The sequence below is a fragment of the Oncorhynchus clarkii genome, unplaced genomic scaffold, assembly GCF_045791955.1.
Source record: "Oncorhynchus clarkii lewisi isolate Uvic-CL-2024 unplaced genomic scaffold, UVic_Ocla_1.0 unplaced_contig_9323_pilon_pilon, whole genome shotgun sequence".
NCBI classification, from domain to species: Eukaryota; Metazoa; Chordata; class Actinopteri; order Salmoniformes; family Salmonidae; genus Oncorhynchus; species Oncorhynchus clarkii.
In genome coordinates this window covers 14,648-37,500 of record NW_027258259.1, presented here as the reverse complement: position 1 = coordinate 37,500, position 22,853 = coordinate 14,648, and the positions used below count along the sequence as shown (strand labels likewise).

The 22,853-nt window shown below is 45.3% G+C and overlaps 1 protein-coding gene across 1 annotated transcript; it reads left to right on the top strand.

The window, feature by feature from the left end:
* Positions 1 to 14,574: 14,574 nt before the first annotated feature.
* LOC139396389 (G-protein coupled receptor 183-like) lies at positions 14,575 to 20,934 on the top strand. Its single transcript, XM_071143423.1, has 5 exons — positions 14,575 to 14,840; positions 16,293 to 16,468; positions 19,096 to 19,281; positions 19,530 to 19,730; positions 20,404 to 20,934. Exons 1-5 carry the CDS (start codon positions 14,621 to 14,623, stop codon positions 20,611 to 20,613), a joined length of 993 nt encoding a protein of 330 aa, XP_070999524.1. The 5' UTR covers positions 14,575 to 14,620; the 3' UTR covers positions 20,614 to 20,934.
* Positions 20,935 to 22,853: the final 1,919 nt, after the last annotated feature.

The following is a 22,853-nucleotide window of genomic DNA, read 5'->3' as shown; positions in this document are numbered from 1 at the left end:
TCTAACCAGAGCACAACGGACCTATTTATTTTTTTCATCCCCGGATTCCCACCGCAAACGGAACATTTCTCAGCTGGATCTTCACAACTAGCTATCTAGCTAAACCGCAACCCCGGATGATTGCTCCTGGCTAGCGTTTCCACCCACTTAGTTTGAAGCTAGCCCGGCCAGCGCACCTGTGCTACCACCGTAGCATACTACTGGGCTACACGACCGGTCTATCGATGTCACCGCATGAAGAGGAATAAACAGACTCACCCCATCGCGACGTCCCCCAAAGGCTAACTCTCTAGCCCTCGCTATCTCCCTGCTTGCTAATTAGGCCTGCTAACTGCTAGCTTGTCCAGCTCCGGTCCGCTAACTGCTACCTTGTTTAGCCCGGGCCTACAAACTGTTAGCTTGTTAGCACAGGCCTGCTAACCGTCTGAATCGCCGCGTCCCAAACACTCACTGGATCCATATTTACTTTCTATCTCTTTTTGATTTTTAACTTGTTTATACCTTCCGGAAACCTGCCTCACCCAATGTGATACGGAATCGCTATTATTTTTTATTTTTAGTACACACTCAAGAACCCCCAGAAGCTAACCAGCTAACTAGCTACAAGCTATTTAGTCACTGTTAGTTTTTTTTAACCTGGATAACACTCGCCAGTCCAGCTTCCCTGCCCCATCCACCGCTGCCCCCTGGACACTGATCTCTTGGCTACATAGCTGATGCACGCTGGACTGTCCATTAATCACGGTACTCCATTCTGCTTGTTTGTTTTATCTGTTGGCCCCGTTGCCTAGTCAACGCCATTTTACCTGCTGTTGTTGTGCTAGCTGATTAGCTGTTGTCTCACCTACTGTTTAGCTAGCTTTCCCAACTCAACACCTGTGATTACTGTATGCCTCGCTGTATGTCGCTCTCAAGTGTCAATATGCCTTGTATACTGTTGTTCAGGTTAGTTATCATTGTTTTAGTTCACAATGGAGCCCCTAGTTCCACTCTTCATACCCCTGATAACTCCTTTGTCCCACCTCCCACACATGCGGTGACCTCACCCATTACAACCAGCATGTCCAGAGATACAACCTCTCTCATCATCACCCAGTGCCTGGGCTTACCTCCGCTGTACCCGCACCCCACCATACCCCTGTCTGCGCATTATGCCCTGAATATATTCTACCATGCCCAGAAACCTGCTCCTCTTATTCTCTGTCCCCAACGCTCTAGGCGACCAGTTTTGATAGCCTTTAGCCGCACTCTCATACTACTCCTTCTCTGTTCCGCGGGTGATGTGGAGGTAAACCCAGGCCCTGCATGTCCCCAGGCACCCTCATTTGTTGACTTCTGTGATCGAAAAAGCCTTGGTTTCATGCATGTCAACATCAGAAGCCTCCTCCCTAAGTCTGTTTTACTCACTGCTCTAGCACACTCTGCTAACCCTGATGTCCTTGCTGTGTCTGAATCCTGGCTCAGGAAGGCCACCAAAAATTCAGAGATTTCCATACCCAACTATAACATCTTCCGTCAAGATAGAACTGCCAAAGGGGGAGGAGTTGCAGTCTACTGCAGAGATAGCCTGCAAAGTAATGTCATACTTTCCAGGTCCATACCCAAACAGTTCGAACTACTAATTTTGAAAATTACTCTCTCCAGAAATAAGTCTCTCACTGTTGCCGCCTGCTACCGGCCTCCCTCAGCTCCCAGCTGTGCCCTGGACACCATTTGTGAATTGATCGCCCCCCATCTAGCTTCAGAGTTTGTTCTGTTAGGTGACCTAAACTGGGATATGCTTAACACCCCGGCAGTCCTACAATCTAAGCTAGATGCCCTCAATCTCACACAAATCATCAAGGAACCCACCAGGTACAACCCTAACTCTGTAAACAAGGGCACCCTCATAGACGTCATCCTGACCAACTGGCCCTCCAAATACACCTCCGCTGTCTTCAACCAGGATCTCAGCGATCACTGCCTCATTGCCTGTATCCGCTACGGAGCCGCAGTCAAACGACCACCCCTCATCACTGTCAAACGCTCCCTAAAACACTTCTGTGAGCAGGCCTTTCTAATCGACCTGGCCCGGGTATCCTGGAAGGACATTGACCTCATCCCGTCAGTTGAGGATGCCTGGTCATTCTTTAAAAGTAACTTCCTCACCATTTTAGATAAGCATGCTCCGTTCAAAAAATGCAGAACTAAGAACAGTCTGGTTCACCCCAGACCTGACTGCCCTCGACCAGCACAAAAACATCCTGTGGCGGACTGCAATAGCATCGAATAGTCCCCGTGATATGCAACTGTTCAGGGAAGTCCGGAACCAATACACGCAGTCAGTCAGGAAAGCTAAGGCCAGCTTCTTCAAGCAGAAGTTTGCATCCTGTAGCTCCAACTCCAAAAAGTTCTGGGACACTGTGAAGTCAATGGAGAACAAGAGCACCTCCTCCCAGCTGCCCACTGCACTGAGGCTAGGTAACACGGTCACCACCGATAAATCCATGATTATCGAAAACTTCAATGAGCATTTCTCAACGGCTGGCAATGCCTTCCGCCTGGCTACTTCAACCTCGGCCAACAGCCCCGCCCCCCCCGCTGCTCCTCGCCCAAGCCTCTCCAGGTTCTCCTTTACCCAAATCCAGATAGCAGATGTTCTGAAAGAGCTGCAAAACCTGGACCCGTACAAATCAGCTGGGCTTGACAATCTGGACCCTCTATTTCTGAAACTATCCGCCACCATTGTCGCAACCCCTATTACCAGCCTGTTCAACCTCTCTTTCATATCGTCTGAGATCCCCAAGGATTGGAAAGCTGCCGCAGTCATCCCCCTCTTCAAAGGGGGAGACACCCTGGACCCAAACTGTTACAGACCTATATCCATCCTGCCCTGCCTATCTAAGGTCTTCGAAAGCCAAGTCAACAAACAGGTCACTGACCATCTCGAATCCCACTGTACCTTCTCCGCTGTGCAATCTGGTTTCCGAGCCGGTCACGGGTGCACCTCAGCCACACTCAAGGTACTAAACGATATCATAACCGCCATCGATAAAAGACAGTACTGTGCAGCCGTCTTCATCGACCTTGCCAAGGCTTTCGACTCTGTCAATCACCATATTCTTATCGGCAGACTCAGTAGCCTCGGTTTTTCGGATGACTGCCTTGCCTGGTTCACCAATTACTTTGCAGACAGAGTTCAGTGTGTCAAATCGGAGGGCATGCTGTCCGGTCCTCTGGCAGTCTCTATGGGGGTGCCACAGGGTTCAATTCTCGGGCCGACTCTTTTCTCTGTATACATCAATGATGTTGCTCTTGCTGCGGGCGATTCCCTGATCCACCTCTACGCAGACGACACCATTCTATATACTTTCGGCCCGTCATTGGACACTGTGCTATCTAACCTCCAAACAAGCTTCAATGCCATACAACACTCCTTCCGTGGCCTCCGACTGCTCTTAAACGCTAGTAAAACCAAATGCATGCTTTTCAACCGATCGCTGCCTGCACCCGCATGCCCGCCTAGCATCACCACCCTGGATGGTTCCGACCTAGAATATGTGGACATCTATAAGTACCTAGGTGTCTGGCTAGACTGCAAACTCTCCTTCCAGACTCATATCAAACATCTCCAATCGAAAATCAAATCAAGAGTCGGCTTTCTATTCCGCAACAAAGCCTCCTTCACTCACGCCGCCAAGCTTACCCTAGTAAAACTGACTATCCTACCGATCCTCGACTTCGGCGATGTCATCTACAAAATGGCTTCCAACACTCTACTCAGCAAACTGGATGCAGTCTATCACAGTGCCATCCGTTTTGTCACTAAAGCACCTTATACCACCCACCACTGCGACTTGTATGCTCTAGTCGGCTGGCCCTCGCTACATATTCGTCGCCAGACCCACTGGCTCCAGGTCATCTACAAGTCCATGCTAGGTAAAGCTCCGCCTTATCTCAGCTCACTGGTCACGATGGCAACACCCATCCGTAGCACGCGCTCCAGCAGGTGTATCTCACTGATCATCCCTAAAGCCAACACCTCATTTGGCCGCCTTTCGTTCCAGTACTCTGCTGGATGTGACTGGAACGAATTGCAAAAATCGCTGAAGTTGGAGACTTTTATCACCCTCACCAACTTCAAACATCTGCTATCTGAGCAGCTAACCGATCGCTGCAGCTGTACATAGTCCATCGGTAAATAGCCCACCCATTTTCACCTACCTCATCCCCATACTGTTTTTATTTATTTATTTTTCTGCTCTTTTGCACACCAATATCTCTACCTGTACATGACCATCTGATCATTTATCACTCCAGTGTTAATCTGCAAAATTGTAATTATTCGCCTACCTCCTCATGCCTTTTGCACACATTGTATATAGACTCCCCCTTTGTTTTCTACTGTGTTATTGACTTGTTAATTGTTTACTCCATGTGTAACTCTGTGTTGTCTGCTCATACTGCTATGCTTTATCTTGGCCAGGTCGCAGTTGCAAATGAGAACTTGTTCTCAACTAGCCTACCTGGTTAAATAAAGGTGAAATAAAAAAATAAAATAAAAAAAAATTGTCCATCATTCCTGGTGTTTTCTAGCACCTGGGTTCACCATCTAGTCGTCATGTTAGATGTTTTACTCAAGTGTGGAGTGGAGATGACACTGACACTAACTGCCTCTGGGCAGACCGCCACCCTCACCAGGACCACCCTCACCAGGACCACCCTCACCAGAACCACCCTCACCAGGACCACCCCTACCAGGACCACCCTCACCAGGACCACCCTCACCAGGACCACCCTCACCAGGACCACCTTACCAGAACCACCCTATCAGGACCACCTTACCAGAACCACCCTATCAGGACCACCTTACCAGAACCACCCTACCAGAACCACCCTATCAGGACCACCTTACCAGAACCACCCTATCAGGACCACCTTACCAGAACCACCCTATCAGGACCACCTTACCAGAACCACCCTATCAGGACCACCTTACAAGAACCACCCTATCAGGACCACCTTACCAGGACCACCCTCACCAGAACCACCCTATCAGGACCACCCTACCAGGACCACCCTCACCAGGACCACCCTATCAGGACCACCCTACCAGGACCACCCTCACCAGGACCACCCTCACCAGGACCACCCTCACCAGGACCAGCCCTACCAGGACCACCCTCACCAGGACCACCCCTACCAGGACCACCCCTATCAGGACCTCCCTCACCAGGACCACCCTCACCAGAACCACCCCTACCAGGACCACCCTATCAGGACCACCCTCACCAGGACCACCCCTACCAGGACCACCCCTATCAGGATCACCCCCACCAGGACCACCCCCATCAAGACCATCCCCACCAGGACCACCCTCACCAGGACCACCCCTACCAGGACCACCCTATCAGGATCACCCTACCAGGACCACCCTCACCAGGACCACCCTACCAGGACCACCCTATCAGGACCACCCCTACCAGGACCACCCCTATCAGGATCACCCCCACCAGGACCACCCCCATCAAGACCACCCCCACCAGGACCACCCTCACCAGAACCACAGCCACCAGGACCACCCTCACCAGGACCACCCTCACCAGAACCACCCTATCAGGACCACCCTATCAGGACCACCATATCAGTACCAACCTATCAGGACCCCCCCCCAGCATGACCACCCTATCAGGACCACCATATCAGTACCACCCTATCAGGACCACCTTATCAGGACCACCCTATCAGGACCACCATATCAGTACCACCCTATCAGGACCACCCTATCAGGACCACCATATCAGTACCACCTTATCAGGACCACCCTATCAGGACCACCCTATCAGGACCACCATATCAGTACCACCCTATCAGTACCACCCTATCAGGACCACCATATCAGTACCACCCTATCAGGACCACCCTATCAGTACCACCCTATCAGGACCACCCTATCAGGACCACCCTATCAGGACCACCCTATCAGTACCACCCCCAGCAGGACCATGTCCCATGATGTCAAATCAGAGCCTGTCTCTGAGGCTTTATCAGAGTGGTTCCATGTTATCAACAGTAGCAGCAACCCTTCTATTCTTCTATAGTCATCATTTAGATCAGAGGCCTCATGTTCAGGAAAACAGTCAGGAAAAAAATGATCACAGAATCAATGAAGGATTTGAATTTGACTTCATCCTCAAGGTCTTGATACTCATTGTAACAGATTGTAAAGACTGTACTCCTGTTGTTGATGGAGGACAGAGTTGAAGAGACTCCACTCCTGAGAGAGCCCCTGGCTAACAAACACCTGTACACTACACCTGTATACTACACCTGTACACTACACCTGTGTACTACACCTGTACACTACACCTGTACACTACTCCTGTATACTACACCTGTACACTACACCTGTACACTACACCTGTGTACTACACCTGTACACTACACCTGTACACTACTCCTGTATACTACACCTGTACACTACACCTGTACACTACACCTGTATACTACACCTGTATACTACACCAGTATACTACACCTGTACACTACACCTGTATACTACACCTGTACACTACACCTGTATACTACACCTGTACAATACACCTGTACACTACACCTGTACTCTACAGCTGAACACTACACCTGTATACTACACATGTACACTACACCTGCACACTACACCTGTACACTACACCTGTATACTACACTTGTACACTACACCTGTACACTACACCTGTATACTACACTTGTACACTACACCTGAACACTACACCTGTATACTACACTTGTACACTACACCTGAACACTACACCTGTACACTACACATGTACACTACACCTGTACACTACACCTGTAAACTACACCTGTATACTACACTTGTACACTACACCTGTACACTACACCTGTACTCTACACCTGTATACTACACAGGTATACTACACCTGTACACTACACCTGTGCACTACACCGGTATACTACAACTGTATACCACACCTGTACACTACACCTGTATACTACACCTGTACTCTACACCTGTATACTATACCTGTACACTACACCTGTATACTACACCTGTACACTACACCTGTACACTACACCTGTACACTATACCTGTACACTACACCTGTATACTACACCTGTATACTACACCTGTACACTACACCTGTACACTACACCTGTACACTACACCTGTACACTACACCTGTATACTACACCTGTACACTACACCTGTACACTACAGCTATATACTACACCTGTACACTACACCTGTACACTACACCTGTACACTACACCTGTACACTACAGCTGTATACTACACCTGTATACTACACCTGTACACTACACCTGTACACTACACCTGTATACTAGACCTGTACTCTACACCTGTCTGTCCCCATTGGCTGGTGAAGCATTGAGTTGAAGACTCCAGAGCCGCTGGTGAACAAACACCTGAGCTTCGCTGCACGTCATACACCTGTCTGTCCCCATGGGGTTCACATCCTCTGGGAGATCCCCCCCTCCTCCCCTGTTGTCCACAGTCCCTCAGGCTTCAGATCATGTGTATAAATCAAACTCTTCTCCCATTCAGATAGATCCTGGATGATATCATTTCACACTTGGAGGATATAGATCAACTCTGAAGGACATCACCTTCTCTTCGGTAAGTTGTCTGCAGATTCCACTTGATCAAATCCCTGATACGAAATCATGTGTTAATGGTGCTACTGTGTTTTGTACGGAAGGTGTGTGGAATCAACGCACACAACGAATTGAGTGTAAACGATGGATGGCGTTTGATAATCGATACAGGCCGGTAAACCGAAGGTTATTTTACTGAACGCATCGGAAAGACAATAATAACAGGCAGCTCTGAAAGCTACAGCAGTAGAGGGTTCAGACGGTTTGATATGAACGTATTGATCAACTAGAAATGGATCAATAAAAGTATCTTACTGTAATTCCAGTTGAGATGATGATATCAGAGTCAGATATGTACGGTGAGAGTAGAGGAGATATCTTACTGTAATTCCAGTTGAGATGATGATGTCAGAGTCAGATATGTACGGTGAGAGTAGAGGAGATATCTTACTGTAATTCCAGTTGAGATGATGATGTCAGAGTCAGATATGTACGGTGAGAGTAGAGAGGATATATCTCACTGAATGCTCTAGACCTTGATGGGGTATGTTCATTTAGATGCTGCAGTGGACGTTAAAGGGCTCTATTCAATCCGTATCGCAGACGTTCAGCTTTACAGCTTAATCGACATGTAAGGGCGATGTTCTGGTGGGTCCTGTTAGCCGGGACTGCATTCACAGTAAACGCTGCAATAGAAATGTAAAAGGTGATCTGAAATGTTTCAGTCATACAGAATGAAGAGAGCCCTAAAGATGCATTTACAGTAAACGCTACAATATAAGAGAGCCCTAAAGATGCAATCAGCAGTTAAAAACATCAACAAAGAGTTGTTTTTGGTAAAAAGCTGAGGGGTTGTGGGGGCTGGAGAAATGTTACCACTCTCCGTTACAGATACACTGCTATGGAAGCAAGGACTAAATATCTCCGTTACAGATACACTGCTACGGAAGCAAGGACTAAACATCCATGATATTAACATTTGATCGTTTTAAAACCAGGTTTTGAGTTTGTTTACATTCACTTTGTCTACAAAACATTGGAGTAAAACAAGATCATGTTTGGGGTTTCTGATGGGGTGTTGAACTAAGCTGATGAAGCATTAAATAAGTTACATTCTTCAAGAATATATGGGTATCTATTATTAATTTAGTCCCCAAAAAAATGGATGTAGCAACGGCTGATTGTCCCTTAAAGAATAGATGGTAAATCATCTACTCTTTTATTTCCCGTAAGTCAGGAGAAAGTTACTGCGGTATATTATCATTTAATACATTCTATTTGTCTCATGTAAAATTAGATTGAATTTTTTTTTCTAAATGACGTTTCTATTCAACAGAACCAGTTATTACACACAACTTTTAATTCTGTGATATTTAGTCGCTGCTTCCTGAACCAAACCGTTCTGTCAGTCGTACTGTTAACCGGTTGTTATGACTGGCGGATGAAAAACACAGTTTATTAAAGCCTGGCTTCTCTAGGGAGTCGGTGTGACAAACAGCCTCTCCTCTCCATGTGTTCATCTGACTGAGTGGTCCCACTGGAGAGGTTCTGCCCTGGGGGGGGGGGGGGGGGCAGAGAGAGGGGGGGTACAAACGTCTTCAGGTCTCAGGTGAGGTAATTCACAACACATCTCATGTGGTTCGCTGAAACATCTCAGTATACAGAGTAGGGGCCTATAAGGGACTGAGACAGGGAGACATTTCAGTGACAGAATTTTATAATTTTGAATTTGGGTTAAGGTATTGAATTTGGGTTAAGGTATTGAATTTGGGTTAAGGTATTGAATTTGGGTTAAGGTATTGAATTTGAATATAATATTTGTTTATGTTTGAAGGGCAATATCACTCAAACTATCTATTTTTGTAACGGTTTTCTTGAGGTGAAGGAGAGGCGGACCAAAATGCAGCGTGGTGGTTATTCATGGTTCTTTAATGAAGACACTATACATGAATAAACTAACAAATCAAGAAATGTGGAAAAAAACAAAACAGCCCTATCTGGTGCAAACACAGAGACAGGAACAATCACCCACAAACACACAGTGAAACCCAGGCTACCTAAGTATGATTCTCAATCAGAGACAACTAATGACACCTGCCTCTGATTGAGAACCATACTAGGCTGAAACATAGAAATACCCAAAACCTAGAAAAACAAACATAGACTGCCCACCCCAACTCACGCCCTGACCATACTACATAAAGACAAAACAAAGGAAATAAAGGTCAGAACGTGACAATTTTGTTCTCATTAGTCCACTGTTGATACAGTCCCAAAATGATTTGCATGTCAGCAATTTTTTGTTGTTGTTGTTGAGTGGAATTTGCATAATTATAACACGTTTCTTCTTAAAAGTCCAGTATCTTGACGTGAAACATTTAGGGACTGTATCAACAATGGACTGACTGATCAACGTTTCATATATTCAACTTCTCAGATGCATTCTGATTCAGTTTTCAAATTCAGTTCTCTAAATTCAGATTCAAAACCAGAGACAACATCCTGGTACTTTGCCAGCCAGGAAAGGTAGTGGAGAACAGATAGAATCAAACACTGTGTTCAACAGAATATTCTGGTGGTTTCTGAAGACCATGTGGCATTTTAAATTTATTTTCTTCCAATGATTTTGAATCTAGCATTTCAACCGTTTTGGCTATTAGCTAATATGACCCCATTCCTGAAAGCTAAGAATCTCTGGAACATGGATATAACCCAGGTAGGTGGTTTGATAAACGTTGTTGGAGACTTGAAGACTTGTGTTAGCTTCCTGAACTAATTCCTATGGGCTTTATCTAACACAGTCTTGTGACATGCAGGAAACATGGTTCAAACCCAGTCAGTCACAAGAAGAAGATGAAATAGGCAGTGGATAGGCTGGCTGGGCTATGACAGGACAGTTCAACTATATTGTTATGGGGGTTAAATTCTATGTGATCTCCGTGTGATCTCTACGTGATCTCTACATGATCTCTGTGTGATCTCCGTGTGATCTCCATGTGATCACTATGTGATCTCTATGTGATCACTATGTGATCTCCGTGTGATCTCTGTGTGATCTCTGTGTGATCTCCGTGTGATCTCTGGGTGATCTCCATGTGATCTCCGTGTGATCTCCGTGTGATCGCCGTGTGATCTCCGTGTGATCTCCATGTGATCTCCATGTGATCTCCATAGAGGGGAACACATCCATGCTCCATAAAGTCTTGGGGTTATATTAGCCAATGGCCAAACTGGTTTCCATGCTATATTCAAATTCAAAATGCCAACATTTTCTGTTGACCACAGTGTTTGATTCTATCTGTTCTCCTCCCCACGTTTCCTGGTTGGCAAAGTACCAGGATGTTGTATCTGGTTTTGAACATGAATTTAAAGAACTGAATTCATCTGAGAAGTTGAATATATGAAACGCTGATCCACTTGAAATGAAGGTTTGCAATCTTGATACACGGACAAGGAAAGCATTATCTACTATACTGAAACTGAATTTATAATTATTGAGCTTGAATATTCAAATACATAGAATTTTAAAACTGAATGCAATATTAATTCATTTCGGTTTTTAAACATTAAACATGTTTGATGATAATAATTTGATGAATTCAATGATTCAATTTGTACATTACAAATTCTAAAAGATGAAATTAAAGTTCAACATCTTAATACAAATTCAAAATTGTGGAATTCAAATACAATTTCTATTGGCACTGAAATGGCTCCATTCAGGGAGCAAAGCACAGGTGTTACACCCATTGAATATAAAGGGGGCTCATGCCGTTTGTTGGATAGAAATTTACCCATCACTTTATTCAACACAGAAGTGAACAGATATTACATTTGGCTGTAAGTGCCTCCTTGAAACAAATTAGATGCATAATGCTTCTGCCTGGGAGACGAAAGGGGAAGGAGAAGCTGAGCTGTGAGGCCTACAGCAGGTTGTCAAAGATGAATAGCCTGGTACTGTTAATATGGACTTTACAGCAGGTTGTCAAAGATGAAGAGCCTGGTACTGTTATTAGGGACTTTACAGGAGGTTGTCAAAGATGAATAGCCTGGTACTGTTAATATGGACTTTACAGCAGGTTGTCAAAGATGAAGAGCCTGGTACTGTTTATAGACCTGTTGGAGTCCTGCAAGTCCTTTTATCCAGGTGCAATAGGGGCGGTCCTCGTCTCCCAGTGGTCCTCAGGTGAGGGTGTATTCCCTGTGCACACAGCTTAACTCTCCAGAGAACGTCCATTCTGGGTAAAGAGAAACCTTCCCTATAGTCCCTAATTGAGCCAGAATAACAGAACAGTTCCCTGTACACACAGTTTACACGTCGTTTCAGCTCTCTAAAGTGTTCTAGCGTGTCATTGGAGACTGTCAGTTCCACAGAGGGCTCCTTGGTAGAGCCAGAATAACAGAACAATAGCCTGCAGGGAGGCCTGTGTGCTGTTTATCAGCTGTCTGTGTGACTGAAGAGGATCGTAACACAGAGGTCCACACGTACTGCAGCTCAGCTGAGACTCTTTGGCTTCGTTACGAGAACACTCGCTGGGAAGGAACTTTCCATTAAAGGGTCAGACCGCAGTTGAAACAATAACATAGTGGTACCCAGCCACTTGGCCATTTGGTTAACAGGCGAGGGATGGGGTTTGAGAAATATAGCCACTCTCAAATTCACAGAGCTATGGGTACATGGACTGACCATCCATGATATCTAGATTATAGTTGTAACCGTGTTTTGAGGCTGTACAGTGTTTTGTTTACATTTACTTTGTTTACAAACATTGTATTAAAAACAGGTTATATTTTGGGTTCTGATGGGGAATGACAGCTGAACTAAGCTCATGAGGAATTTATACATTTTATTCTGCAAGAATCAACGGCTAAATATCATTCATTTAACAGCTCATAAAAAGGGAGGGATCAACTCCGGGTTGGTCCTTTAAAGGTCCAATGCAGACCTTTTTATCTCAATATCAAATCCTTTCTGAGTAACAATTAACTACCTTACTGTGATAGTTTTACATTAATATTGGTCATACATTTACAACATTTGCTTTTTAGCAACAACAACAAAAAATTCAAGCAATACATTTTTATTGGACTGTCTGGGATTCTGAATGAGGTTTGGAACTCACCGGTCTATTACAACTTATACCGACCGCCTGGTGATGTCACCGGTCTATTACAACTTATACCGCCTGGTGATGTCACCGGTCAAGCTGAAACTCTACCCAAAACCTGCTGGTTAGAAGGTAGATTATATTTTATACCAGCAACTAATAGAAAATAACACTAATACATCTTTTCACACTTTTACAGTGTTAGTTTCATCGGCTGGTGTACAATATGATACAAAAAAACACAGGAAAAGCTGAATTTTGACTGCCCTGGGCCTTTAAAGCATGGAATAAGGTGCTACACCATGATGTTAAAAGGGACTATATATATACAGATACAGTGCCTTGCGAAAGTATTCAGCCCCCTTGAACTTTGCGACCTTTTGCAGACTCCATCAGGTTTTCTTCCAGAATGGTCCTGTATTTGGCTCCATCCATCTTCCCATCAATTTTAACCATCTTCCCTGTCCCTGCTGAAGAAAATCAGGCCCAAACCATGATGCTGCCACCACCATGTTTGACAGTGGGGATGGTGTGTTCAGGGTGATGAGCTGTGTTGCTTTTACGCCAAACATAACGTTTTGCATTGTTGCCAAAAAGTTCAATTTTGGTTTCATCTGACCAGAGCACCTTCTTCCACATGTTTGGTGTGTCTCCCAGGTGGCTTGTGGCAAACTTTAACCGACACTTTTTATGGATATCTTTAAGAAATGGCTGTCTTCTTGCCACTCTTCCATAAAGACCAGATTTGTGCAATATACGACTGATTGTTGTCCTATGGACAGAGTCTCCCACCTCAGCTGTAGATCTCTGCAGTTCATCCAGAGTGATCATGGGCCTCTTGGCTGCATCTCTGATCAGTCTTCTCCTTGTATGAGCTGAAAGTTTAGAGGGACGGCCAGGTCTTGGTAGATTTGCAGTGGTCTGATGCTCCTTCCATTTCAATATTATCGCTTGCACAGTGCTCCTTGGGATGTTTAAAGCTTGGGAAATCTTTTTGTATCCAAATCCGGCTTTAAACTTCTTCACAACAGTATCTCGGACCTGCCTGCCTGGCCTTGTTCTTCATGATGCTCTCTGCACTTTTAACGGACCTCTGAGACTATCACAGTGCAGGTGCATTTATACGGAGACTTGATTACACACAGGTGGATTGTATTTATCATCATTAGTCATTTAGGTCAACATTGGATCATTCAGAGATCCTCACTGAACTTCTGGAGAGAGTTTGCTGCACTGAAAGTAAAGGGGCTGAATAATTTTGCACGGCCAAGTTTTCAGTTTTTGATTTGTTAAAAAAGTTTGAAATATCCAATAAATGTCGTTCCACTTCATGATTGTGTCCCACTTGTTGTTGATTCTTCACAAAAAAATACAGTTTTATATCTTTATGTTTGAAGCCTGAAATGTGGCAAAAGGTCGCAAAGTTCAAGGGGGCCGAATACTTTCGCAAGGCACTGTATATTTGACATGAAAACATTGGCAAATGGAAGCATACTTAGTGATGCTTAATTCATTAGTTGTGTGTCAGTTCCCCACTATAAGGTTAAACTAGGACTTTGGAGATTAACATATATACAACCATCTAAATGAGAATTTCCTATGGACATTTGATGGATAATTTATGCATTGATTATTCATGATGGTTTACTTCTAACTGCCCTACTGTATATCTATTAGTGACAGACCATGGTTGCCCACCGCACCTGTCCAATTTAACTCTTAGTAATAATGTATTATGTATATACTAGATCAATTCATAAATACATTCATTAAGAAGTGTCTGTTTATCTTTAAATCGCTTTTTTCCCCCACTTTTATTCTTCTTTTTATTTTATTTTATCTCCATCAGTCTTGTTTAATCTGACCTCTGACCTCTGTGGTGTGTAAAGTAAACCATGGAGGATCCTCTCACTCTATATTCATCACTCAACACCACCAGCCTCCCCACTGCTCTCCACCCCACGAACAACAGTGCTGTTACGGACCTCGTGACCAACGCTACGGTCAAACCCTTCAGTGTGTTTCATGGGTGCGAGGAGAATGTGTCAGGGATCCTCTTCGACCTGTCTGTTCAGACCTTCAACGTGTTCCTGGGACTCCCCGCTAACATCTTAGGTAGGTAGCCCAGAGGTTACACAGGTAAGAGCAGTCCACCAGTAGCCGTAAGGTTGCTGATTCCAATCCCAGGAACTATCTTGTACCATTGTGTCTTTCCAGGGTATTGACGCTTGACCCTATACTCCTTTCAGTGTGTTTATATTTACATATCTCCAGGGTATTGACCCCTGACCCTATACTCCTTCCAGTGTGTTTATATTTACATATCTCCAGGGTATTGACCCCTGACCCTAAACTCCTTCCAGTGTGCTTATATTTACATAATTCCAGGGTATTGACCCCTGACCCTACACTCCTTCCAGTGTGTTTATATTTACATAACTCCAGGGTATTGACCCCTGACCCTATACTCCTTCCAGTGTGTTTATATTTACATAACTCCAGGGTATTGACCCCTGACCCTATACTCCTTCCAGTGTGTTTATATTTACATAACTCCAGGGTATTGACCCCTGACCCTACACTCCTTCCAGTGTGTTTATATTTACATAACTCCAGGGTATTGACCCCAAACCCTATACTCCTTCCAGTGTGTTTATATTTACATAACTCCAGGGTATTGACCCCTGACCCTATACTCCTTCCACTGTGTTTATATTTACATAACTCCAGGGTATTGACCCCTGACCCTACACTCCTTCCACTGTGTTTATATTTACATAACTCCAGGGTATTGACCCCTGTGTGTTTATATTTACATAACTCCAGGGTATTGACCCCTGACTCTCCTTCCACTGTGTTTATATTTACATAACTCCAGGGTATTGACCCCTGACCCTACACTCCTTCCACTGTGTTTATATTTACATAACTCCAGGGTATTGACCCCTGACCCTACACTCCTTCCAGTGTGTTTATATTTACATAACTCCAGGGTATTGACCCCTGCTGACCCTATACTCCTTCCAGTGTGTTTATATTTACATAACTCCAGGGTATTGACCCCTGCTGACCCTATACTCCTTCCAGTGTGTTTATCTTTACATAACTCCAGGGTATTGACCCCTGACCCTATACTCCTTCCAGTGTGTTTATATTTACATAATTCCAGGGTATTGACCCCTGACCCTACACTCCTTCCAGTGTGTTTATATTTACATAATTCCAGGGTATTGACCCCTGACCCTACACTCCTTCCAGTGTGTTTATATTTACATAATTCCAGGGTATTGACCCCTGACCCTACACTCCTTCCAGTGTGTTTATATTTACATAATTCCAGGGTATTGACCCCTGACCCTACACTCCTTCCAGTGTGTTTATATTTACATAAGTCCAGGGTATTGACCCCTGCTGACCCTATACTCCTTCCAGTATGTTTATATTTACATAGCTCCAGGGTATTGACCCCTGACCCTACACTCCTTCCAGCAGAGAAAAACATAATAATTTCTGTCTCTGACGGACTATGAAACTAGCTAATAACATTGTTGTCTTGCCTTGTGGTAGTCATGGTGATTCTGGTCCGTAACCGTAAGGAGCCGTCCTCCTCAGACATCTTCCTGGGCTGTCTGGCCTTCATGGACGCTTACTTTGGCATCATGGTCCCCTTCAGCTATCTGAACATCTACTACTGGCACAGCAAGGATGTCTGGTCCGCTCTCATGTTCTCCTTCGGCGTCAAGGTACAGGGCTATAGGATATAGGAGAATTTAGTGATTCTGCATTCTGGAATTTCAGCGTCTGAAATTGTACCCTGTTACATAGCATACTACTTTTGACCAGAACCCTATGGACACCCCTATGGACACCCTTATGGACACCCCTATAGACACCCCAATGGACACCCATATGGACACCCCTATAAACACCCCTATGGACACCCCTATAGACACCCCTATGGAAACCCCTATGGACACCCCTATAGACACCCCTATGGACACCCATATGGACACCCCTATAAACACCCCTATGGAAACCCCTATGAACACCCCTATAAACACCCCTATGGACACCCCTATAGACACCCCTATGGAAACCCCTATGGACACCCCTATAGACACCCCTATGGAAACCCCTATGGACACCCCTATAGACACCCCTATGGAAACCCCTATGGAAACCCCTATAGACACCCCTATGGACACCCCTATAAACACCCCTATGGACACCCTTATAGACACCCCTATAGACACCCCTATGGAAACCCCTCTGAACACCCCTATAAACACCCCTATGGACACCCCTATAGACACCCTTATGGACACCCCTATGGACACCCCTATAGACACCCCAATGGAAACCCCTATTGACATCCTTATAGACACCCCTATAGACACCCTTATAGACACCCCTATGGACACCCTTATAGACACCCCCATTGACATCCTTATAGACACCCCTATGGACACCCTTATGGACATCCCTATAGACACCCCTATGGACACCCTTATAGACACCCCTATGGACACCCTTATAGACACCCTTATAGACACCCCTATGGACACCCTTATGGACACCCCTATGGACACCCCCATGGACACCCTTATGGACACCCCCATTGACATCCTTATAGACACTCCTATGGACACCCTTATGGACACCCCTATAGACACCCCTATGGACACCCTTATAGGCACCCCTATGGACACCCCTATGGGCACCCTTATGGACACCCCCATGGACACCAATATGGACACCCCTATGGACACCCTTATGGACACCCCCATGGACACCAATATGGACACCCCTATGGACACCCTTATAGGCACCCCTATGGACACCCCTATGGACACCCTTATGGACACCCCCATGGACACCAATATGGACACCCCTATGGACACCCTTATGGACACCCCTATGGACACCCTTATGGACACCCCCATGGACACCAATATGGACACCCCTATGGACACCCTTATAGGCACCCCTATGGACACCCCTATGGACACCCTTATGGACACCCCCATGGACACCAATATGGACACCCCTATGGACACCCTTATGGACACCCCTATGGACACCCTTATGGACACCCCCATGGACACCAATATGGGACCTGGTCAAAAGAAGTACACTATGTAGGGAACATATGTTGTAGAGGTTACATCCAAAATGACACTCAATTCCCTACATAGTGCTCGTTGGGCTCTGGTCAAATGTAGTGCACTATATAGGGAATAGGGGGCCACTATCTTGTACGTAACATCTCATCTGTGACATTTGACAATAAGCAAACTTGTTTTTCTCCACCTCCTCCTCCTCCTCTTCTTCCTCCTCCTCCTCCTCCACCTCCTTGTCCTCCTTCCTATTCTCCTCCTCCTCCACCTCCTTCCCATTCTCCTCCTCCTCTTCTTCCTCCTCCTCCTCTTCCTCTTCCTCCACCTCCTTGTCCTCCTTCCTATTCTCCTCCTCCACCTCCTCCTCCTTCTCCTTCCTATTCTCCTCCTCCTCCTCCTCCTCCTTCCTATTCTCCTCCTCCTCCACCTCCTTCTCTTCCTTGCTATTCTCCTCCTCCTCCTCCTTCTCCTCCTCCTTCTTATTCTCCTCCTCCACCTCCTTGTCCTCCTTCCTATTCTCCTCCTCCACCTCCTCCTCCTCCTCCTTCCTATTCTCCTCCTCCTCCACCTCCTTCTCTTCCTTCCTATTCTCCTCCTCCACCTCATTGTCCTCCTTCCTATTCTCCTCCTCCTCCACCTCCTTCTCCTCCTTCCTATTCTCCTCCTCCTCTTCCTCCTCCTCCACCTCATTCTCCTCCTTCCTATTCTCCTCCTCCTCCTCATTCTCCTCCTTCCTTCTCCTCCACCTCCTCCTTCTCCTCCTTCCTATTCTCCTCCTCCACCTCATTCTCCTCCTTCCTATTCTCCTCCTCCTCCTCCTTCTCCTCCTTCCTATTCTCCTCCTCCTCCTCCTTCTCCTCCTTCCTATTCTCCTCCTCCTCCTCCTCCTCCTTCCTATTCTCCTCCTCCTCCTCCTTCTCCTCCTTCCTATTCTCCTCCTCCTCCACCTCCTTCTCCTCCTTCCTATTCTCCTCCTCCTCCTCCTTCTCCTCCTTCCTATTCTCCTCCTCCTCCACCTCCTTCTTCTCCTTCCTATTCTCCTCTTCCTCTTCCTCCACCTCCTCCTCCTCCTTCCTATTCTCCTCCTCCTCCTCTTCTTCCTCCTCCTCCTTCTCCTCCTTCCTATTATCCTCTTCCTCCACCTCCTTCTCCTCCTTCCTATTCTCCTTCTCCTCCTTCCTATTCTCCTTCTCCCCCTCCCCCTCCTCCCCCTCCTCCTCCTCCTCCTTTTTCTCCACTTTCTTCTCGTCCAGGACACCAGCGGTCCTCTGTTCCTGTCCTGTATCTGTTTGGATCGGTTCGTGGCGGTCCTCTTCCCTCTATCCTACGGCCAGCTGAAGGACACCAAGTACAGGGTGTCTCTCTCGGCGGTGGTCCTGGGGCTCACCTTCACCTACGCCTCCGCCAAGACCATCGGGGGCCTGCACAACTTCGAGAAGGTCAATCCATAGATCAATCAATCACTCAATCAATAGATCAATTAATCAATCAATCCCACTATTGTATAGCACATATTGGACAAAAGTAGCAATACAATGCACTCCACAGTATAACATAATAAATAAATAACGTAAATCAATTAATTAAAAAAAATAAAACAAAAAGTTAAAGGTAAAAACACAAAATAAAAATACGGCCAAAAAGGTGCATTTACATATTTCTTTGATAAATCTTCTGCTACCTTCAGGTCTTCACAGGGACGATCCTGGCAACGTTTGGCTGGATGGTGTTGTGTAACGGGGCCATCCTGGTGGCCCTGAAGAGGTCCAGTGGCTCTGGGAAGGACGACATGCACCCCATGAAGAAGAAAGCCTTCAAGATGGTGATGTCGGTCCTGTCCATCATCGTGTTCAACTACTTGCCTCCGGTGGCTCTGTTCCCTTTTGAGGTGATGACCTGGGTGGGGGTATTGGCCATCGAAATAGAATAGATAGAATCACAGACCCATTGACTTGACTCCTATTGACTCATTGACTTGACTCACATTGACTCCCATTGAATCACAGACCCATTGACTTGACTCTCATTGACTCATTGACCCATTGACTTGACTCCCATTGACTCATTGACCCATTGACTTGACTCCCATTGACTCATTGACCCATTGTTTGACCCCCATTGACTCATTGACTCATTGACTTGACTCCCATTGACTCATTGACCCATTGATTTGACTCCCATTGACTCATTGACCCATTGACTTGAATGAGGACTCCCGTTCTAGTGATTCTATTTCTTGTCCTTAATGATGTTGCCTGATGTATAAAGACACATTCCTAGATGGCTTGTCTACAGGTCTGAACAGTTCCAGTAACTTTCCCCCCAAATCCCACGTTTGCTAGAAATCCTGGTTGGAAGATTCCCAGAATAGGAAGGGAATTAACAGGAAACCCAGAATACTCGCAACAAGGATTTCTGGAAAACCTGGGAATGTTGGGAAAGTCACCAGAACGTTGCAACCCTACAGTAGCACTGTCCTCTGTGATGTTGCCAGATGAACAAAGATACACTCCTGTTATATTTGTTGCACGGCAGTTGAGTGTTCTGATGTCCCCTTCAAGGACCACTACCCTCCGGACACGTTCCGCTGCCTGGTGCAGCCGGTGGGGTACGCCTTCGTTAACATCAGCAGTAGTATCCAGCCCATCATCTACCTCTCTAGACTGGAGAAGATCCCTTTCCTCCCTGAGGCCTGGAACAAGTGGGGCTCCTCCCCCTCCAAGGTGAAGGACAAGGAGGTGAAGGTGGAGACCATTTCGCTGCCTGAATGATGAACGGGCATCAACGTTTCTCAAAACACAGTTGTTATAAATGTATCAACATGACAATGGAATAAAATGAATGGCCAGGAAACAATGGATGAAAGCAATGTGCTTACATTCCACATAGCTAATATATATCCTGTATATGGTATAGGTTAAGGAGAAACAACAAAAATCTTCACATGTCCTTCAAATCTCTCTCTCACTTCCTGGAACTATTACGTTAGGACTGAGACGACATCATGTGTACAACATGAGAACTACATGTCACACCTGTAAAATACTCATCATTTGGAGAGAAATAAATACGTAATAAAGCTCTTATAAACAGTTATTTTTCCAGTCTTTTGTTTTCCAGTTTCCTTAGAAATGTATAATGAGTGATATGTTATGGAGAGGAGAACCAGATCATTAGTCTGTTATGATGGAGAGGAGAACCAGATCATTAGTCTGTTATGATGGAGAGGAGAACCAGATCATTAGTCTGTTATGATGGAGAGGAGAACCAGATCATTAGTCTGTTATGATGGAGAGGAGAACCAGATGATGTTTAGTCTGTTATGATGGAGAGGAGAACCAGATCAGTAGTCTGTTATGATGGAGAGGAGAATCAGATCATTAGTCTGTTATGATGGAGAGGAGAACCAGTTCATTAGTCTGTTATGATGGAGAGGAGAACCAGATCATTAGTCTGTTATGATGGAGAGGAGAACCAGATCATTAGTATGTTATGATGGAGAGGAGAACCAGATCATTAGTCTGTTATGATGGAGAGGAGAACCAGATGATGTTTAGTCTGTTATGATGGAGAGGAGAACCAGATCATTAGTCTGTTATGATGGAGAGGAGAACCAGATCATTAGTCTGTTATGATGGAGAGGAGAACCAGATCATTAGTCTGTTATGATGGAGAGGAGAACCAGATCATTAGTCTGTTATGATGGAGAGGAGAACCAGATCATTAGTCTGTTATGATGGAGAGGAGAACCAGATCATTAGTCTGTTATGATGGAGAGGAGAACCAGATCATTAGTCTGTTATGATGGAGAGGAGAACCAGATGATGTTTAGTCTGTTATGATGGAGAGGAGAACCAGATCAGTAGTCTGTTATGATGGAGAGGAGAACCAGATCATTAGTCTGTTATGATGGAGAGGAGAACCAGATTAGTCTGTTATGATGGAGAGGAGAACCAGATCATTAGTCTGTTATGATGGAGAGGAGAACCAGATGTTATGATGGAGAGGAGAACCATCATTAGTCTGTTATGATGGAGAGGAGAACCAGATGATGTTTAGTCTGTTATGATGGAGAGGAGAACCAGATCATTAGTCTGTTATGATGGAGAGGAGAACCAGATCATTAGTCTGTTATGATGGAGAGGAGAACCAGATCATTAGTCTGTTATGATGGAGAGGAGAACCAGATCATTAGTCTGTTATGATGGAGAGGAGAACCAGATCATTAGTCTGTTATGATGGAGAGGAGAACCAGATCATTAGTCTGTTATGATGGAGAGGAGAACCAGATGATGTTTAGTCTGTTATGATGGAGAGGAGAACCAGATCATTAGTCTGTTATGATGGAGAGGAGAACCAGATCATTAGTCTGTTATGATGGAGAGGAGAACCAGATGATGTTTAGTCTGTTATGATGGAGAGGAGAACCAGATCATTAGTCTGTTATGATGGAGAGGAGAACCAGATCATTAGTCTGTTATGATGGAGAGGAGAACCAGATCATTAGTCTGTTATGATGGAGAGGAGAACCAGATCATTAGTCTGTTATGATGGAGAGGAGAACCAGATCATTAGTCTGTTATGATGGAGAGGAGAACCAGATCATTAGTCTGTTATGATGGAGAGGAGAACCAGATCATTAGTCTGTTATGATGGAGAGGAGAACCAGATCATTAGTCTGTTATGATGGAGAGGAGAACCAGATCATTAGTCTGTTATGATGGAGAGGAGAACCAGATCATTAGTCTGTTATGATGGAGAGGAGAACCAGATGATGTTTAGTCTGTTATGATGGAGAGGAGAACCAGATCATTAGTCTGTTATGATGGAGAGGAGAACCAGATCATTAGTCTGTTATGATGGAGAGGAGAACCAGATGATCCCACAGATGTGTCTAGTGTTATGGTGATGTAATTAAAGACTGACACAAGCTGTTGGGCGGCTGCTAGTTCACACAACCATTTAGAGGTACTACGTATAAACCCAGTATTACTACCAGGGTCGGGGTCAA